General features: G+C 35.1%; 1 protein-coding gene across 2 annotated transcripts in view; it reads left to right on the forward strand.

Annotated features, from left to right (window-relative positions):
• The window catches only part of trappc9 (trafficking protein particle complex subunit 9), a 217,634-nt gene that overhangs the window by 28,964 nt on the left and 167,068 nt on the right, over positions 1-21,602 (forward strand). For both annotated transcript variants that reach the window (XM_079441154.1, XM_079441153.1), the window contains 2 exons: positions 6,379-6,505; positions 8,057-8,202. In XM_079441154.1, coding sequence (XP_079297280.1) covers positions 6,379-6,505; positions 8,057-8,202 — 273 coding nt within the window. The remainder of the gene's footprint in view (positions 1-6,378; positions 6,506-8,056; positions 8,203-21,602) is intronic.

A 21,602-nucleotide genomic window follows, 5' to 3' on the forward strand; every position in this document is an offset into this window, starting at 1 on the left:
GAGCTAATCTCACTCTCATACAGCTTTAAACAAACACACTCACAACCTTTACAGCCCCCACAAGCTACACACTCACTAGGTCTCTCTCATGGCCATCATAAAACACACACACACACACGCACCTCACTAAACAACCTCTTTCTCACTTTCAGGCTCTTGTTAAAAGCACCCTTGTCCCTGAAATATTAAGCGCGGCTCTGGGGAGACTGGGAGAGGGAGAGATGTTTGTGACAGCAATTTGAAATGGATTTTAGGGACGATGTACCTGGTGAACGCTTGCAGAATATTTAGTGCTCTTTGCTAAGCCAGGCATAACTATTAGTATTGCTAACAACTGCATAGCAATGTTCTAAAACCATTTATAAGTTGTTAGCAATGCCCAGCTACCACCCAAAACACGCTAGCAACAGACTCTCAGCGCTGTTTAGTGCTCGCGTGACTGAGTGTGCATCTGATTCAACTCTAGTGAGGTTCAAATGAGTCGCGCTGTTTAGTTCCGCTTTTGGTGCATAAACATTATATTGAACATTTATCGAACTCTTCATATCGTTTTATAGAGAAAAATTATATCGCCCAGCCCTATGTGTAGCGATGTGCTTAAAAGCACCCAGAACTCCTTAGCAACTGCATTGAAATACTGCTGCTTTTTTATTACTGTAATCAGTGTTATTTTAGTATTTAGTAATTGTATGTTTTATAGCATTTATTATTTAAAATAGTTTCATTTTTATTTTTGCTTTATATTTTTTTCATTTTTATATTTTAAATGTACACTTTATATTTTTATGATTTGATGTACTTTTGTAATTATCACTTTAAACATTTATATGTAGCTTAAATTTATTTTTATTTTAATAATTGTAGTACTTAAACTTGTTGCCTTGATGACTGACTGTTTAATTTATTTAATTTTGTTTTATTAATTATATTTTATTTTTCTTTATTTTATAGTTTTTTTTAAATACTTAAATTTATTATTTTTTTTTATTTCTCAGATTTTAACAGCTTTTAAGCTTTTTATTTTATTTTCTAAAAATATCCACACATTTAAAAAGATTTGGGTTTGTTTCCATGATATTTTAAGAGGTACATCTAATGGTGCATATGATTGTATGCTTGTTATTTCTATTTTCCTGTGTTCTGTCATCTAAAGTCTCTCCCTCAGGGGCTGAACCCTTTCATTTGATACTTGACTCAAAAATTTCCGGTACATCAAGTTAGTGACCCACGTTTCGTCTCTTCAGAGGCTGTGCAAAGTCAGTAATTATACCCTGATCAGACGGCATGCAATTACATGCAGTTTAAATATGATGCCTTTTTTGAATGAAGACGTTATGAAACAGGACCCAAACATTTCATAAATTGTTTAGGGAGGCACTTTTCCCTCACTGACCCTTTCCCCTCATTCCTGGATGTTGATGGTTTCCATAGCAACAGCCCTTCGCTCTCACATCCGAACGATGCAGACGGCGTTCTGCGGACCTTTGCGATGGACCATAGTAACGTCCAATCTATTCCTCCTCACTGAACTGCTGTAAACAGCAATTTTCTGAGTCAGTTTGCCGTTTCCTCCCAGCTTTGGCAGCTCTCAATTTACAACACTCTTTTAATTATTTTTTTTGCCTGCATTTCTTCCTCTGATTGAGAAGCATTTGTCAGCATGTTGGGTTTAGTTGCTCCTCTGCAGTCAGTAATTTCATCGCAGTGGACTTCAGCGTCCTGCTAATGCATTATTCATAATTTATGTGACCGTTATCTCTGCTTATATCCCGTCAGCAGTCCTCGCATCAACCTGAGCGCTCCAGTTCATCTCTGCAGACAGCCGCAGGCTTTTTACCCCTTAGTCATGTTTTTAGACTTTTTGTTGAGTCTGTGACATTTTCGCATTACACACTTTCTCTCTCTTTTTTTCTGTCCTGACCCATCAAAAACACTTTAGTTAAAATGTTCTGCAAGGAAGAAATAGTTTTTCTTTTTTTTTCTCTTTTCAGAATGCAAAATCAGGGAGTTCTAAAGTATTTTTATAAATTGAGTAAATGTTTTGTACTTTGAGATTTTTTTCCCTTTTACTGCGCTTTCATTTACATCTATATGTATTTATTTCCATATGTTATTATTTTTTATTTAATTATTTTCATGCAATCTGTAGTGTGTTTGAATATGTATATTATGTGCAGACACATATATATATACACACACACACACACACGTGTGTATATATATATATATATATATATATATATATATATATATATATATATATATATATATATATATATATTATATTTTAATTATTTTAATTATTTATATATATATATATATATATATATATATATATATATATATATATATATATATATATAAATTAATATAATTAAAATAATATATTTATTATGAAATATATAGGTTAATATGTATAAATATAGTTATAGCTAATTATGCAAATCAGCCATTGAAAAAAAACATTATTAATTGTATGCGTAAATATATTAAGTAAAGTGAATTGTGTGGTTTTATGGTGAAGCTGTGTTATGTATTTATTTATTTTCATATATTTATTAATTTCAATATAATATGATATATATCCTTATATAAGATTTATAGGTTCACGCGTTTAAATTTATTTATAATTATGCATGTCAGCCATTAAAAAACCTGTTAATATCCATTTTATGTATAAAGAAAAGTCAAAGTAAAATGGCCTGCGAGTGCAGTTTAATGTAATTTATAGTAGTCACAACACACTGGATGGTGTTTAGCTGTTGACTGGTTTTAGCAGCTTTTTGTCCAGATGTTCCTCTGAATTTGAATGAATTTTGATTAGGTCTGTTTTTAAGAAGCGTATCTGCATCAGTGAGCCAAAGATCGTCTGTGAGATTTAGTTTCCTTTGTTCAATAAGAGCTGGCAAACATCCGTGTGAGGTATTTCCTGCTAAATGAATCATTTCACACAAAAGACAGCATTTGATTATTACCAGTGACGTCGTACGAGAAAAATCTCAATGAGCGATTTAACATTTTTTTTTTTTCACCTTGTTAATTGGGGTCACAGGCAAAGGTCACATCAGAAACTGTGAATACCATATGTGTTGGGTTTCTTTCGTTGTAATGTTTTTGATTAATGCTGAGAACCAAGGAAGGAAGTGCTATGAAAATCTTATGATATAACTGAAAGCACATTTTAAAATAACTTTGCCCAGATGCGTGGTGGAGATAAAAAATATGAATTTATACGGTTTCGTATTTTTTTTCTTTTATTTTCACAAAAAAACTAAATTAAATAGCTAGTTAACAGATAATTTCCTCCTTTTGATGGATTTAAAGGAGGACAGTTATTTATCTCCACTACTATGGTTTGAGATTATTGCCAGACCCCTCATCATTTATTAAGAGAAATATTCTCACCTACCCACTTTCTCTCAATCTCACAGACACTTTAGTCTCCATTAGTAAGAACATGACTCACTTTGGCTCTGACTGATCTGACGGCTTTTAATGTCATTTTCTTTTCAAGATCATCTTTTTAACCAAGGAGCACTGATAGAAATCTTCCGTTTCTGCAATGGCCACTTTTGAAACAACTGAAAAAAAGGAAACTGACTGTCATGATAATATTGCATTTTCTTTTTATTGAATTTTACACTTCAAGTATGTAAAATAGAGAACATGAGATCATGATAAGGCACGATGAATTGAACGTATTTGCTGTCTTTTTATGATTTGGCTTCTAGGTTTCTGTAAATAGATCCAGTCAGTTTGAGAGTTCTCCAAGTAGATGGATTCTGAGTGTTTGGTTTTGGTTTTTCCCTGTTGTTATTTGAGTTTAATGTTATATAACTCAATTGTAGGCAGAGATTGTGTCCAACGGAGATCCAGAGATGCACACGGGTCTCTTTCAGAGCTGTCAAACGAACAATGCACATAGAGAGAACATCTATTAAATAGTTGTTTTTAGATCTGAACTGTGTGGTTTGCATGTACGCAAGAACAAAATGTCTCTCTTGCAGTGGGCAATTTAAAGTGTAAAAAAACCCTGCATTCTGACTTTGTTACATATCCATTTTATGATTTTCTTGCATTTAATGGCTTTAATATCATGGCTTTAGATGAACTGAACACCTCTAACCTCATTCGATGTCCTAAAATCACAGAGGATTAGAATTCATTTTTTTGTGGTCCAGTCTCAGAGTCAGACTGGTTTTTGATCTATTGTTCCCTCAACATGAGAGTTGTGAAGGATGTCTATTACATCTCTTGTCATCCTCTCCTTCCCCTTCTTTGCCGTCTCAGATGGCACTTCACCGTGGGCCAGCTGCACCCCTGTGTGAGGAATGAGAAATATCAATGGGACTGATCTTTCTTGGGGTCATGTTAAATTATTAATGGCAGCTATAAGTTAGTTCCACCTTTCCGTCTGCCACAGGGGCCGGCAATCTGCCAGCAACTATTTTATGAAGCTTTCAGTTCCCATCTGTTCAGGGTGCAAAGGATTCCTTTTGTTTGTAGAACAACTAAGCTAATAACAGTAGAAGTAGTAGTAGTGATAATAATAATAATAATATTTTAAATAGAACATTTTGTTTTATTTGTTTTGTTGTTTATTTATATATATATATGTATATGTATATGTATGTATATGTATATATATGTGTGTGTGTGTGTGTGTGTGTGTGTGTATATATATGTGTATGTGTATATATATGTGTATGTGTATATGTATGTGTATGTATGTGTGTGTACGTACATGTATTACATTTTAATTAATATTTATAAAGCCTTTATTTAATTTATTCTTATAATTCTATAATTCTAACATTGTATTTTACATATAAAGTATCAATAATAAACAGTGAAAACTATTAAATTATTCATTATATATTATATTATTTTTTTTTATAAATCATTAAATATTATTATATTATTTACATTTTGTATTTATAATATTTTTAATAATAACAGTAATAACAATAACAAAAACAACCACTATAACATTGTGTTGTTGTTGTTTTTATTAATACAAATTCTTAATACATTTATGTAATGTTATTGCAAAATGTTATGAATATTTTAAAATACAGGTTTATTATTATTATTATTATTATTATTATTATTATTATTATTAAAATTATTAATTATAATTTATATTTTTATATTGTGTATTTATACTTTTTATATTATTATTATTATTAATAATAATAATAATAATAAACAATAGTAATAAATGTAATATTACATAACATTTTGTATTAATATTTTTATTATTGTAAATTGTTAATTAGACACATACGTCATGGTTTTTAATGTTATTAATGAAAAATGTTATGAGATTAAGCTATATTATTAATAACTATTATAAAAACATCTGGCCATGCATTATATTTGTCTTTTCCGTAATGTGTTGGATGCCTGTTGCTCAGTGCAGCAGGGATTCTTTCCGAGCGTTTGGATCTGATTGTGACTGCAGCGGGATCATTGGTTTTATCGGAAAGGATGTGAGGTGTGAATTGATGGCAGAGTGAAGCCGTAAACATTTTTATAGACCGAGCAGTAAGTCAATATGACGCTCACCTATGGAAACAGAGCTTAAAATAGACCGGTCGTTAGCCATGCACGTCTCCCCTCATGATGTAGTGACGCTCCGATTATTGGCCTGGTTAAATTTATATCTTGCTCCGGGCTAGAGACCTGTGAGCGAGGATTGTGGGTAATTTCACCCTTGGGGCTCTCGATGCACTTTAGATGCATTGATGATCTGCTGATTTATGAGGTGTGGTGTTGGCTCTTAAAAACAGTGATGTTTCAGGAAGAATACAAGTCTTGATAGCTCATCCAATCAGATTGTAGAATAATATCCATTTTATAAAACATGTTTTTACAAGAATATTTAACTCATTGTAATTTTTTTTTTTTTAAAGCATTATTTATATAGATTTTATATATAACATTTGTAATAAGGCTAATAATAATAATGCTAACAATAATAATAATATAACAGTAATGCTTATATTACATTTATAATATGCTATAATAATATATAATTAAAATGATATATGTATAAAACTGAATAATATACTACTAATAATAGTAGCAGTAATAATACAAATAATAAAATACTAATAACAGTGTTATTTAAATTGTTTTTTCATTGTTGTTGACTTGTTTTAGTACATTTTATATATATATATAAAATAACATTTTAGTGTTATTTTTTTGTTTATTTCATTTAGAAAATAAAACTATAAATGTATTTATATGTATATTATTATTTATGTTATTAATATTTATGTTTGTCTATTTGTAATTTTTACTTTTTTTAAATAATTTGAGTATGTTGCTGTCACAGAAATAACAATACACGTTCTCTTTCTCTCTCCACAGAGAAGAAAGAAGTGACCCAGAGTCTGGAAAACTACACCTCAAAGTGTCCTGGTGGAATGGAGGTGATCAGCCTCCCTGACGGACTCAAACTTCCTCCTGTTCCCTTCACCAAACTGCCCATCGTCAGGTGAGAGAGCCTTTTGTTTTTGTCCCTGACGCCCTTGTACCAAACACAGTCATAATTTAATTTTGTACAACCGTTCTAGTCCTGGTTGTGGCTTTATGCAGCTTAGCTTCAGTTAATGGTTTTGAGTTGGGAGTGTTATTATGTATCAAACATTCTTCAGACTATTTCAAAATATGTCCGTTTTCCATGAAAACTAAATGTTTTATTGTTTATTTGAACACATTTATCTCTGTGTCCACTCATAGGCTTTTGATGGTGTATTTCCACAGCTCAGTGTCTGAAAAATGACTAATTTGAACTCTAACTTTGGTTTAAAACATCTTTGAAGTTTGCTGGCCTGTGAGCCATAAGAAAGCTGTATGAAAATTAAATACGCAGCTTTCATTTGTTTTGTTCTCCCCAAATTAAACATTTTAATGGGAAGCGCAAAACTTCACATATCCTTTCATCTGTCCCAAGGAAGTTGCTGATGTTCTTTGTGCATAAGAAAGAAAGGCCTATAAATGTGTTTAACAGATGTATTTCATAATCCCACCAGTGGCTAAAGCTCAACATGTTCACTTGATTGAAGTCTCCATTTCTCGATGCGCTCTTCTCCGAAGAGCTTGTTTTTTTATTTTTGAGTTGTTCAGATGCCTTAATTTATTCTTAAAGGGATATTTAATTCTAAAACTTCAGACAAGGAGTTTTTCTCCTGATAGTTATCTCCCTCTACACATGTCATTAACATGCAGTATCTTGCTCGCTGCCTGCTGCCAGAGTTTACACAGAGGGTGAATTTTAAGCGTTTCTTAAAGTTCCATAATGAAATCTTGCCGTTTTGTGAGAGAGGTCGTTGTCTTATAAGAATGAGTAAATGTCAGTGTTAAACTGCCCTGATTGCTGTTCAGAGACGTTGTTGCTCTGGCAACAGTGTTATGAGACATTTAAGCTCTAAAGCCGAGAGGTTCGTTGTTCAGAATCAAGTGAAAGTTCAGAGTCATTTTATTTTTTTGACTCCTCTTGTCCTTTTCTATGACTATCTGAGAACAGGAAGGGTAGAGAGAACTGAGGAGTGCTGAAAGCTGGTCAACGCTTGATTTAGAAACTCAGAAAATACATTATTTTTTTAGAAAGCGCAGTCTTGGTTTTTAATATTCTCTTTCTTATAAATAGCTTCTGTTATATAAAGTGGATTCTGGGATGAAGTAGTTGCTTGCTAGGGTATACCGTTACAATACCGTTCAAAGTTTTGGGGTCAATAATATTTAATACTTTTATTCAGGATGCATTCAATTGATTAGCAAGTATCATTCATAATTTTACTTAATATTTTTATTTCAAATAAATGCTGTTCTTTTGAACTTTCTCTTCATCAAAGCCTAAAAGAAGTATGTCATAGTTTTCTCAAAAACATGAAGCATCTCAACTCTGTCAACATTGATGATAATAAATGTTTATTGAGCAGCAAATCAGCATATTAGAATGTTTTTGAAGGATCACGTGACACTGAAAAGCTTACTCAGTATGTGAAATAGGCCTAACTCTCTCTGTTTTTCATTGATTCTTTAGATCTGTGTCTCTGTTAAACCTGCCGGTGAGTCTGCGTCCTCATAAGGTGAAAGGCCTTCTGGGACAGGGCATGTCCAGCGCCAGCCCATTCATCTACTCTCCGATCACAATCCACAGCAGAGGAGACGAGCGCTCGAAGAAGATCGGTGAGTTGTTTTTCTTCTCAGATCTCTCTTAAACCGCTTCTGTGTGAGTTATTGTTCTCTCTGAGACTTTAATTACGGTATATTAGCATGATCTTTGAGTTTTCACCTCACACACTGTTTATGCGGGCTGGTATTGCTCTGATGGGCTTCGGTAGCGATCTTAATTACTGTTTAAAAGATTCTAAACCACACACACACCATTGTGCTTCCACGTGGTCTGTTTGATTCATGTTTATGACAGGCGCTGTCATTAAGTTGTCTCTTTCCCTGTTGGCAGTCGGAGGTGGCTGGAAGGAGTTGAAGTGTTTTCTGGATCTCTTAAGCAGCATCACATGGCACAGGCTCTATTATTTATAGACTTATTAAGGCAAATAGCAGAACACTTTGCCACATTAAAAAATACTATGGCACTGTAGTTGTTTAAAAACTCAAACCATGTTGACTAGCTGGTACCGAGATGTCATTACAAGCTAAAACTATGATGCTTGATACAGCATATACCATAGTGTTTTATTTATATTCCATGGTACTCAAATGAATGTACAAATGAATGTACAAAAAAGGTGTTTTTTATGCACATTACACCTGTTAGTACTGGTTATTATAATATAATATGGGTTTTGACATTGCCATCCAGAAAACGTGGTTTTTACTTCTTGATACGTTTTTGAAAACTTTCCTATCAACTTTGATGTTAAAGATATATCACTCTAATAATCATTCAATCAATCTTCATGTCAGTAAAATGTCTATTTATAGTTCAAGCTCCTCCAGATTCATATCAAATTCATGGACTGTATCTAATCTCTCACTCTGGGCGTAACTTTTTTGAGTTCTATTGTTTTGTTGTGGATTTTTTGGGTGTATTTTTGGATCGTAGGGGCCCTGAGGAACTGGCAGGAATCTTATGAAGACAGATGGCTGTTCAGTGTGAGGTTGCCCCGACTTTTCAAACAAATCATGTTGTATAAGAGTCAGATGGCTGTTTCCAGCCTGTCTTATTTCATTCTGCCAAAACCCACCAACGTCTGCTGCGAGTGCCCATTTTTATTTATTTTTTCATGTGCTATCCCATGTCCACTTGGATACTCCAATGGTCTCTATTTCACTCTCAATTACGTCAGAGTGCTTAGTCAACTGCCTCCGTCACGGGTCGTGTTTAGTCACAGGTGGGCGGGGAGAATCGACACAGGTGGGCACTTTCCTGAAGACTTCGTCTTTCTGCTGTTGAAGCGAGGTTTAAAGTTGCCTCAATTTCCGGTTGATTACACAAGCACCTAGATGTCAAGAGAGAGTTTTCCAAAGAGGGATGGAGGGAGCAAGAGAAAGAAAGAATGAGGGAATTCACATTCAAAACAATTTTTTTTTTATTTTTTTTATTTAGTTTGACAGGGACATTGTACATTAATAAAAAAATTCCTGTAAATGTACCAGAATTAGCCAAAGACAATGTTTCATCCATAGTCCCTGGACAAGATGTTACAAGTCACACTAAAGAAAATTTGAATAAAAGTACATTTAATAATTACACTATACAATCATACAGTAGTCTATTGAAAACAATATCGGATCAATTAAAAACAATGCTGTAACGCAGTTCGTAGGTCGGGAAGAAGGAGGCGGGAACCGGCAAACATTCAACAATTTAATAACAAAATAAACAAACGTAAAAGTACAGCGGCAGCCCCTCACGGACGACTGCCGCACACAAAACACAAAATAAAATCCAGGCCTGGTCCTCTCTCGTCTTCCACTGTCGTCACTCCTCCTTTTATCCTTCCGGAGCTCCTCCGTGGGACTCGAGACCGGTGAGTGTTGCAGGTGTCGCTCATTATCATTAACTCCACCGGCCTCGCTCCGTTCCCACGGCTCTTGGCCCCGCCCCACTCACCACAAATGCAAACAAAATACAAACAATAATAGGATGGCTAGCAGATATAAGATTCTAGTGCTGACAAATCTGAGTACTGATTAACCAGTTCTTCAATTGAACTTTAAATAAAGCATATGTGTCTAGATCTCTTATAGTTGTCGGAATAGTATTCTTGTATAGCTTTGATAGAAAAAGCAGACTGACTAAATTTACTTAGTCTAAGCGGTATGATACAGTCTCCTCTTAATACGCCTCTTGTAGAGCGATAATCAGTTGTTCTAATACGAACTAACTGAACAAGAGGGGGAGAAGATGATAAACCATAAATAATTTTATACATCAAGCACACATTTGGATATTTAATCATGTTTTCCCAACTTAAAATGTACCGATTTCATAAAATGAGTGATAATGTACCGATAATGAGTGATAATGTACCGATTTCATATCGAAGACTTTAAAATCATTAGAGTCCTTATACAAACATACACTTAGAGTCACTGAACTCGCCTGAGACCAGGTGGTTACACAGTAATTTCATGTGAGAAATAACCATAGACTACATATACATTTTAGCTGCCTCTAATGACATGTAATCTCTAATAAATTTAAAATTATAGAGATTAAACTTAACCTGCTTACAAACCTTTTTAAATAGAGCTTTAAATGTAAGTTTAGAATCAATCAGTATTCCCAGATATTTATATTGACCTGCAGCCTCACACGTAAACATCCAGCTCTTTAATAATACTGTTAGACTTAGAGAAAAACATACATATACTGTTTTGGACACATTTAGTTGTAAGCAATTCTCTTTTAGCCATGCCGACACATTAACCATAGAATTCGTAAATTCATTTGCAACTTGTGTCAGACTATTACCATGTGTATAAATTACTGTATCGTCCGCATACATTTGTATGTTGATGCCAGGACATGAAAGGTGAAAATCATTTATATACATAGCAAAAAGCATTGGACCCAAGATAGATCCTTGCGGAACACCAGTTGATGTACCTAAATCATTGGATAGGTAATTGTGTACTCTAACACACTGAAATCTATCTGATAGATATGACTCTATCCAGTTAAGTGTATGTGATGAGAAATTAAAACAAGATAACTTAGACATAAGGATTCTATGATTAACAGCGTTAAAGGCTTTCTTTAAATCAACGAACATTTAATCATTCTGGTCATTTACATAATTGGGATCATTTCCAATCAGTGTTAAATTAGTGCCATATACTTCCGCTTTCGAGTGCGGCTTCACTGAAATGCCACTTGTTTGACTTTGGCTTAAATGAAACCAATCAGATCCTGCTTTATTTTCTTTTAAAAAATGTCGAAATATTTGCCTTTTCAGTGGCTTTTGCAATTCACACAGCACTGTTTTTATTGTTAGTGCACTGTAAAAAAAAAAAAAAAACGATTTTTCGAAATTGTAAGTAAAACAGATTTTTATACTTCAAAAATGTAATGTCTAATTCAATGTGTTACTTGCCGTTTCTTTGTTATAGTTTGTCAAATTTACCCGCAATATTGTGAGTGAAAATTGTTTCTATACCATTTTTTTTTTCAGTGTAATTTTAACATGATTTTTGCCTGGCTGGTTATAAAACTGGTGAAAAAAAACATAATCTCTAACTGTAATCTTTAACATTAAATATGACTTAGCTCCCTCTCTCCTGCAAATGTGAATGACTCTTATGAGCTGATTCTTTAATGAGTCATTCAGAAAGATTCACAAGATACTAGTTTGAATCAGTCTGATGAATCTTTATAAAGAGCTCACTGACTCTTATGAGCTGATTCTTTAATGAGTCATTCAGAAAGATTCACAAGATACCAGTTTGAATCTGTCTGATGAATGCTTTACTGAATGAACTCACTGAATCAATGTGACTCACTCACTCCAAGTTTTTATTGTGTTCAGTGATGAACGTATCGAAATTAAGCATGTTTTGTGTACTTAAATGGATTAATTCATCCAAAAATAAAAATTGTCATTTAATTTTTTGGTCCATATAATAAAAGGGTATTATAGTAATTTCAAAATATATTTCAATATAAGTCATACAGGTTTGGATCAACACAAGGGTGAGTAAATGATGACAGAATATTTATTTTTGGCTGATCCCATTAAGGTTCTTGAAACTTAAATTAGTATTATTAATGGATGTTGTTCTTGTGAAAATGTGTTAAAGATATGCATTTGAGTGTCTTTCTTTGTAACAAATGCCACAGACTGGACCTGTTACTCTCCAGGAAGCCCGTTTAGAGATTTTCCAGGTCTGATAGGCTGATAACATCTCCTAACATCTGTGTCCAATAACCATTTATTCGCTTTCCATTTGCACACCCGTCTAGTAATCATCAAGTCCTTCCCCTCACAGTTGTGACAGGACGTCACCGCTCTCATATTCCTCCAAAATCGGCAGTCGTGTCTGAAATCCACGAAATCCCGTTTTCCTAGTTTATCAGTTTAAATTATTCATTCCCTTCTTGCTTAATGGCTCCCACGCACTTTGCGGTGTCAAGCGTGGCTTGTAAACGAGCCGCATTATACGATCCTCCTTCTTGTTTGATTGGTACAAGCCCGCTTAATAACTTCCCAGAATGCCACAGGCAGGAGGGGATGTGTCATGCCTGTCTCGGGGTAAGCCGAGCACCCAGGTTAACGTCTCTGAGTCACACACTTTCCCTGACAGAAAAATCTTTGGACCGATGAAAAATGCCACTTGTTTGTTGTTTTGCTGTCAAGGCTCCATTGGTTTGAATATTTTATGTGGCGATGACGCTGCTCTAAATTTGGCCAGGCTGCATGTAATAAGCACCCAGGTAAACACTCCTCGGTTTGATTTGAGAACTGAAAAGAACGTTTGCATTCGTTTTGGATAGTGTGTCTGTTTCTAACTCTGTGGTGTTGATATGTAAGCTAGTTAGTGCGTGTTTGTGCCGAATCAACTATAGATGGTGTTTTCTTTGCTGTTCTGTTGCTCTCTCGTTCTTGCCAGAAAGCAGTCTGACTCTCTCACACACACACACACACACACACACACACACCCACCCACACCAGATGTCTCTGGAGAGAAGACCTTTATCAAAGCGAACAGCCTCCACAAACACACACACACACACACACACACACCGAGGCAGGGATTGCGTGAGGTGCATTTAGTCATTAACTAAATCAAGGTATATGTGCATAATTGTATTTGACTGATTTTTGAAGCATTTGCCTAATTATTTTGAGAAGTTATATTTTGTGTGCCGCTTGAATAGGGATGAGGGAAATAGAAATAAATGATAAATTCTGGTTCCATGAATGATTCAGGAAGAAATATTGGCAACAAAATGCAACTCCTTGGCCAAAATATGAGAGAATTTAATTGAAACAGTTCTTGTAGAAAGTGCAGAAACTTTTTAATGACTTTTCATTGTCTTTTTAGGGGTGGCATAAGTGTAATTCAATAATTGGCCTTCTGTGGAACACAAAATAAGATATTTTGAAAACTATTTTTGCATATAATGAGTCAATAGGGATGTAATGCCATTTTGGACTTAAACCTGGCTTATCAGAATAGCTTGTTTTGTAATATTGATTCCATAAAAAGAACTAGCCCATAAGACTCTTTTAGTTCATGAATGTTTTTGATTTGACGCATAAGAATATATTTGATCCGTAGCGTTTTGTTTGGGAGTTAGAAATGTCTTTGATTCACTAAAATGAACCAGTTATAAAAAAAAATCCATCCATAAGAATAATTTGTTTGGGTATCTGAAATGTTTTTGATTCACTAAAAAATACCAGCTCATGAGATTCACTCACTCAGAAATGCTTTTAAATTAGTAAAATGAAGTGTCTCATTAAAGTCTCTTCTTCAGGTATGTTTTTATTCATTTAATTGTGGCTTGGGTGCTGGAAGGTACTGGTTGCTGTTCATATCATGCTGTAGAATCAGTATTTGTGTGATGATTATTTAGTGTGTTTTACACTCCTGGCTTTGCAAAGAAGTCCTGCTCATATCCCAATGGTCCTGCTTGTACTATAGCACATTGTTTTCTTGCAGTGTTTAAACTCTAAACCCTGTTTACACACCTGTGATTCAATCTTTCAGACAGCCCGCAGCTTTTTGGAGTGAAGCCATGGGTTCAGCCCAACACGAATCTCACACCTTGATCCAAATACAATTTCAGGAAGTTCCATTGGAATCTTCTCAAGCTTTGTCTCTCTAGCGCTTTCCATTTTAGAAAGTTTGACAGCCACCCTCATGAAAGCCGCCCTCACGAAAGCTTCCGTAAATTTCTGGGCGTCTTGGTTCTCTGGACAGAACCGAGAGTGAATCGTTAGCTCTGAGGGACATTTAGAGTTTCGGCCCGTTCTTCTCCTCCTCCTCTACCTCTCTCATTTCTGCCTGTGATCAGATATCAGAGTTAACAGCCGCCTCTGCTCATCTGTCCAGCGCCGTGGCTGCAGACTAACAGAATATTTAATGCTCTATGTTGTGCTTTGCCTTCCACGTCAGATTCTATAACCGAGATTGATGTTTGCTGTAAAATAAAGGGGGTTATATAACAGGAGATGGGTTTTCCTATAATTGCACAGGCGGAGAATAGGTTTCGAGGCCGCCAAGTTCTGCCTGATTCTGTTTGCGTCTTGAATCATAAAACGAGAGCGATGTCTTTCTTGGCTACATAGGAAAGTCTTACCATTACGGAGTGTGTGGAGTTTTGTGAGGTTAGGGATCAAAGTCACAGTGCAAATTGTCTCCTGGAAATGCCATTGATTTTAAATCAAGAGATCATTATTTCTGTAGACTATAGTTCTCGATAAAACCACTAAACATAATCAGGCTTCTTACGTTTATGATGGAACAAATACAATATTTGTATTTAAAGAATTTTGAGACTTATTGTGACTTTTGTAACTAAAGCGGAATTCAGCAACACACACCATACTCACTAAGGGTGCATTTATTTGATAAAAATCACAGTAAAAACAGTCATATTGTGAAATATTATTAGAATTTAAAATAGCTGGTTTGTAATTTATTACACTTAGTAATGTAATATGTAATTTATTCCTGTGATGCAAAGCATTATTAACACTTTATAATACTTAAAACAGACTAGTCAAGATTACTGTCTGGAAGGCCTGGGTCAATTTGCTCTCAAGGTAGATCTTAAAACAGACTTTTCAAGTAGACCCAGGTGTCACATCAAGGTGTATAGATGCCAGTTTTAGTAATGAAAATAATAAAGTTCAGATTTCTTGAAATCATGATACTCTCTGGAGGTGTGTAGTGGTAAACTTTCTTGATTAACTTGATATTGACGGCTGTTTAATTTGGGACTCATTAGATGAAAAAACACATGGCTTGTGGCTGTTTTGATACAGATGAAATATTCATTATCAGAAATGGATGCGGTTGACTCCCTTCAGAGCAGAAAATCAGACTTCATCCGTATCAGAGCAAACTCTCCAGCAGCCCGATGGAAAACCCCAAACACTGTTCAATCTCAGCCCGATCCACAGAGCCAAAGCTCATTTTCTAAATGTATGACGTGTTGTCGTCCCAGTGCGCGTAGAGAAACCATCTGCCTTCAAGCAGCGTCTCCTACAGTGAATATATTTACTCTTATTCCCAGAGAAGAGACCAGCATCCTTCAGGTGTGTGTGAGAGATAGATGAGCCGAAGGGAAGTCTGTAGCTATTTTTGCCCATGCTGGATAGTTATGACTGGATTGACGACTTCTCCCAGACGCAAAAAATATTCACTCATAGCCAATATGAAACTCACAGATTTGATCAAGATTTTGACTGCGTTAACCTGTTGGGATTCAGTCTTGAAACTCTAGTCCACCTTCAGTCTATTAGTTAGAGAGTTTCAAAACTATATGCACTTTTTGATCAATTGACAATAAAGACATTTTATAAAGTTGCTAGAATGATTTCCGAAGGATCATGTGACACTGAAGGCTGGAGTAATGATGCTGAAAATTCAGCTTTGCATTACAGGAATAAATTATATTTTAAAATATATTCAAATAGAAAATATTTTACAATATTGTACTTTTGATCAAATAAATGCAGCCTGGGAAACCATAAAAGCCCCCCCCCCCCCCCCCCCCCCCCCAAAAAAAAGTATATATTTGTATATATATTATACATCTGCCTCCATAAGCATACTGTCGGTAGCATATTTTGAGTGATTTTGTATGGAGTCTCTGATTATACTGCAGAGATCTCTGCTTTGATGCAAGCCAGCGCATCTGAATATTTGATATTCGGTCCAAAAGGAGCTTCTTTGTATGCAAAGGCTGTAAAACTACTGGTTATGAGCCAAACAATTCTTCCCTCATCTCAAGGCTGCTATTAACAAAACACCCCGCCGCAATTTTAAATGGCACATTCACATCATGAAAACAAGCAAGCTGCATTTAAAGATTCCCTGATGCAGTAAAAAGAAAGTTTCTTCATCTAAGGGCCTCACCATTAAAAAAAAAACAAAAACAACAAGTGCAAATGTGTATTTCCTTAATTATTAATCGCATTGAAAAGATTTGTATGCATCTGTATTTCTACTTCTAACCACAAAGGCCATGATATAAAGTGCAGAATGGAATATGACATTTGTGCAATGAAATAATAATTAATCTAAACAGTTGTTTCCCTGTATCAGACAGGCTGTTTCATCACATCATTGGGTGATCTGGGTTTTGTTCATCTACTTTTTCTGGAATACTGTTGTTTGGACATTCTACTTATTGATCATACTGCTTTTTGCATACTATATCTGGGATGTGTGCATATTCAGATCTGACCTATCGTTGCACATTAAACTGGATTGAAGAAAGTACAGTATTTTAAAAAAGAAGCTCATCAGCATATAAAACATAGTGGCAGCAAACGTTTTAGAGTACAACAGGCCTGTGTAATTATCTCTGTGTCATCTAGTGACCTTGTGTTCTCTTCCGAGTTATTCTGAACGATCTGATCTAAACTGTTCCTCTGGTAAAGCTTTAATCTGCTGTCTGGATCTGTTAGCTTGACAGAAACTAACCAAAAAAGAACAGAACGAGTCTAAGAATGTACAAAAAGGTTGTGTGCATGACAATCATGCCATTATTACTTTGATTTTGTAAGAAACAAATTCATCAAGACTTTTTATTTTTTTTACTTCAAACTTGCTTCCAGCTAAAATAGCCTCTATCCATAATATTGCTTTCTCCAGTGGATAAAAAAAAGTTGTCACGTCTGAACCAGGAGAGAAATGAGCAGATCAAGCACTGTTTACAAGTTTTAAGTAAATATGTTGGTGGATTTTGATGTGAGAGGACAACAGAGGAATGAAGAAACTGGAGGAAATGTTTTATGGATTATAGACTCGTATTTTGCCCAGAAACAATTGTTTAAAGTTTAAACGTTTCTTAGTTTTCACTTCTCAAGATGTTAACTGATGGACTGGAGTTGCGTGGATTACTTGTGGATTATTGTGATGTTTTTATCAGCTTTTTGGACTCTCATTCTGACGGCACCCATTCACTGCAGAGAATCCATTGGTGAACCATTGATGTAATGCTACATTTCTCCAAATCTCGTGTTTTCATGCCTTATAGTTGCATTTAGTAGATTAGAGCTGCTTGATTTAATATAGTTTACGTTTTGTGATGATACAAACAGTTAGTATAGTGTTCACTAATGGTTTCTTTTCTTGTTAAATCTCCTGTCTGTTTTTTTACTCCAGGGTTCCATTAATGACAACATGCTTCATAATGCATTTATCATTTGTAATTTGACACATTTGTGAGGGAAACTGAATGTTGAGCTGGATATAATGTAGGATGGGATTTGATTTAGTCCATCACGATTGTGCTTTGTTAGGCTATGATATATCATTGGCTGTTATTACACAGCTGTCTAAAATACTTGATTTTAATCGGTCAGTCTTGGCATTAACAATCCCAATTTTTATTTCATGTTGACTGTTTAGTCTAGCATTTCATGCAGGTTTCCTTCAAGTGAGATGATTTTATCAGCTGTAGCATGTGTTGATCCACCGTGGCTGCTGTCGGCATTATCAGTTCATGAACTCAACCACCCGTGCTGCTTTTGCCTGGTGTAACCTTCTGGAAATAAATACATTAAACTAAAAAAGTACACCGTGTCTGAATGTCATTTCATTCGATATAACATTTGATGATTATTTTGTGGATGTATGAAGTCAGTTCTCCTCGTGTTTTCATTTTCAGCACTAAATGTACTGTTTTATAATTCAAAACCTAGCAAATATCTCTAATCTAATGCATTGACATTTGGACATTTTTAAGCTTCTAAATGTTTTTGGAGGCTGCGGTGTATGTGCATATTTGTACTATATTGACTAGAAGGTGAACTCTTGAGGGGTTCTTGTTCAGCTTTGTGGTTGTTTTGTGGTTCTATGTGGAGTGAGGTGTATCTCACAGGGTAAACTCTTTTTGGAAGAGCCAAAGGGCAGATATCCTCCGGCTCTCAGCATGGACGGATCTCAGAAGCGGTGCAGGTGTCTGGAGTTGTGTGTCTTCCAGCGGAACAGCAGGAGGAGAGAGCTTTATCCTGTCTCCTAAACGGATGGCTATTGTAGGGAGAGAGAGCTATCTCCTCCTCCATTACACACGTAATGAGGCATTAAACACTCTTTAACATCTTTATCAGGACTTTGTCTCAGGCAGCCTCTCGGCCTGATGCTGTTTCAGCGATATGTACAAGCAGTCAAGCTATAGGAATACTTAGAAATTAAAGGGGCCGTATCAGTGGAAAGAGGATTTTTCAGATTTCATACTAGATTTTTTCATATTCATTCATTAATTTGTTTGTTCAGTCGCCACCAAGATGTAGTGCCGTTGCGCTTTGGGTGTCCCGAGTTCGAATCCCGCCTCGTGTACCTTTCCCAAACCCGTCCCCCTCTCTCTCTCTCCCACTCGCTTCCTGTCAGATCTCCACTGTCCTATCAAGAAAAATGCATTTTTATATTCATTCATTCATTCTTATTTAAAAATACATAATTATATAAATAAATGCTAATTAAAATAAATGAAAATACCTTTTATATACGTAATGTTTTAAAATGTATAATTAGTAATTTAAAATGGGTTTATTTAAAATAAATGAATAAAAAATGTAAAAATTAAAATACATTTTAAATAAGTGCATAATGATTTAACATTTTATAATGAATAAACCATTATTTAAAATAATATATTTTTATTGTATAATTTATAATGAATACTTGTCATTTAAAATAAATTTAAAATGAACGGACAAACAAGTAAAAAAATATAATTTATTTGTAATCCTTATGTAAAAAAAAATCTGATACATTTTACAATCTCATTTATTTATTTACTCTAAATTATTATGCATTTAAGTTTGATTTAATGCAATTATTTTTTTAAATGATTAACAAATATGACTAATAGATGATTGCAAGCATAGGTGTTTTTTTTATATTTTAATCTATTTTTAATATCTACTTTTACTAATTAGCAGCACTATAATGTAGGAATTAATGCAATAATTCAATGTTTGTTTATTGGTCGTCTTGATTCATCTATATATCATATTTTGCATACATTTATGTATGAGTAGTAGTATCTCTGTGTGTGTGTGTGTGTGTGTGTTGCATGTGGGTGAACAGCTGCTCATACGAACTGATAATCAGCACTTTCTAACGAGCCAATTCATCTCTCATTAACATTTGTTATGACCTGCAGGAGTTCCCACGCGGGGAGTTCTCACTCTCTCGTGATTTTCAGACTGCGCAAAACTCTCGCTTCCCCAGATCTGCAATGTAGCCACTGGGCTGTTGTCGTAGTGGTCAGGCAGTGTTGCAATTGGGAAGAGAGCCGTGTGAAAAAGGTGCTTGTTAGTGAACAGATGGAGGTTTTCGCAGAAGCCGATTCGGAGACACTGACAGGTGCATCCATCCTGTGTCTTGGGTCCAGGTCCGCATACATCTTCACCTGCCAGATCTCAACACCACTTAGAGCAGTTTATCGCGAGGCCACCCTCAAAAGGGCAAATATTTGACGTGCTTTTGTATATGGGATGGAGCTCTTACACCAGCAGATGTCCACAGCAGACCCACAATCCCTGTTTGCTAAGCTGTAATGGACAGCGACACAGTGTGGGGCCATCCGTATAATGACTGTCAGCCTGCTGGAGACAAACACACACCCAAAACCACAGGTCGTATATAAAGAGACTTTAGCACAGAAGCATCTGATGTAGGCTATAAGGGCTTCTTAATTAGTTTGTTCTGGCAGTTGCATGACCTTGGTCATGTTTGGAATGGCGTATTGGAAGTAGTTTTATTTTGCATACTGTATTTTCTGTATGCCCTACTGCAATTTTCCAAAAAATGACGTTATGTAGAGCACACTGCACTAGGTACTGTATCCCACAATGCAGTGCTGTCAACTTGACCGTCTATTTTTTGCCTGCCATTTTACACAAAACTGTAACAAAGCAAGTTATGCTATTAACATTTCATTGAAATGACCATAATTACAAATTAATATCTTCAGGACTTTGTCTCAGGTGGCCTCATGGCCTGATGATTTAGCAGTTTGTAAATGCAGTCTTTGTTTAGGAAGATTGACAAAACTTAAGGAGCCATATCAATGGAAACAGGAATTTTCCAACTCTTTTGAAGCTTAATGTTGATAGTGTTTTTTATTTATTTATTTAAAATAATTAATGTTTCAAGTTCAAGTTTATTTGTATAGCGCTTTTTATGATACAAATCGTTGCAAAGCAGCTCTACAGGAAATTAAGTTTCCACAATATATTTTTATATTGTAGAACCTTAATATATTTAACTTATGGCAAAATTTGGTAATTCTGTATGTTGTCTGAGCATTGGCATCCTCTGAGGTCCTCTGAGGGGTTGGCATTATCTTTTCTCAGGTGTTCGGTCATCTCGGATCATTTAAGGGTTGGATCCACACTGAAGTTTCTGTAATTCCTAGTTACCACGGGATGTTAATCAGAGAAACAAATAGAGACATAATTAGCGTAGCTGCTGTTCCATCTAAGCAAAATGATTTGTTCAACCCAAGCTAAAGAATAATAATAATGTACATTTGATCAGATATAACTGCAGTACAAGATTATAAGATGCATTATGTGAATGCTTGGCAACCCCCCATGCATATGTATCTTAAAGGCAGGGATACCTGAAAGAGGAATCAAATCGGTATGCCGCGCTGTCTGAAACACGTCTCTATGCTTGTGCGCGCTGTACTGGCACACACCCGAAGCGCGCACAAGCATAGAGACGTGTTTCAGACCGATTTGATCAACTGCGATCCGTTTAAGCCCTAATAACCTATATGACAGATCAGAGCAATCTTTTATTTACTAATTTTAACATGAAATCGTCAAATTGCTACTCTATCAATCGCATACAACGAAACTACAGAATAATTAGAAAAATCATTTACGCACAATAAATAACAGAGCGTTATATCTATTCTCATTTTC

The sequence above is a fragment of the Barbus barbus genome (genome assembly GCF_936440315.1).
Source record: "Barbus barbus genome assembly, chromosome: 19".
Taxonomy (NCBI): Eukaryota; Metazoa; Chordata; class Actinopteri; order Cypriniformes; family Cyprinidae; genus Barbus; species Barbus barbus.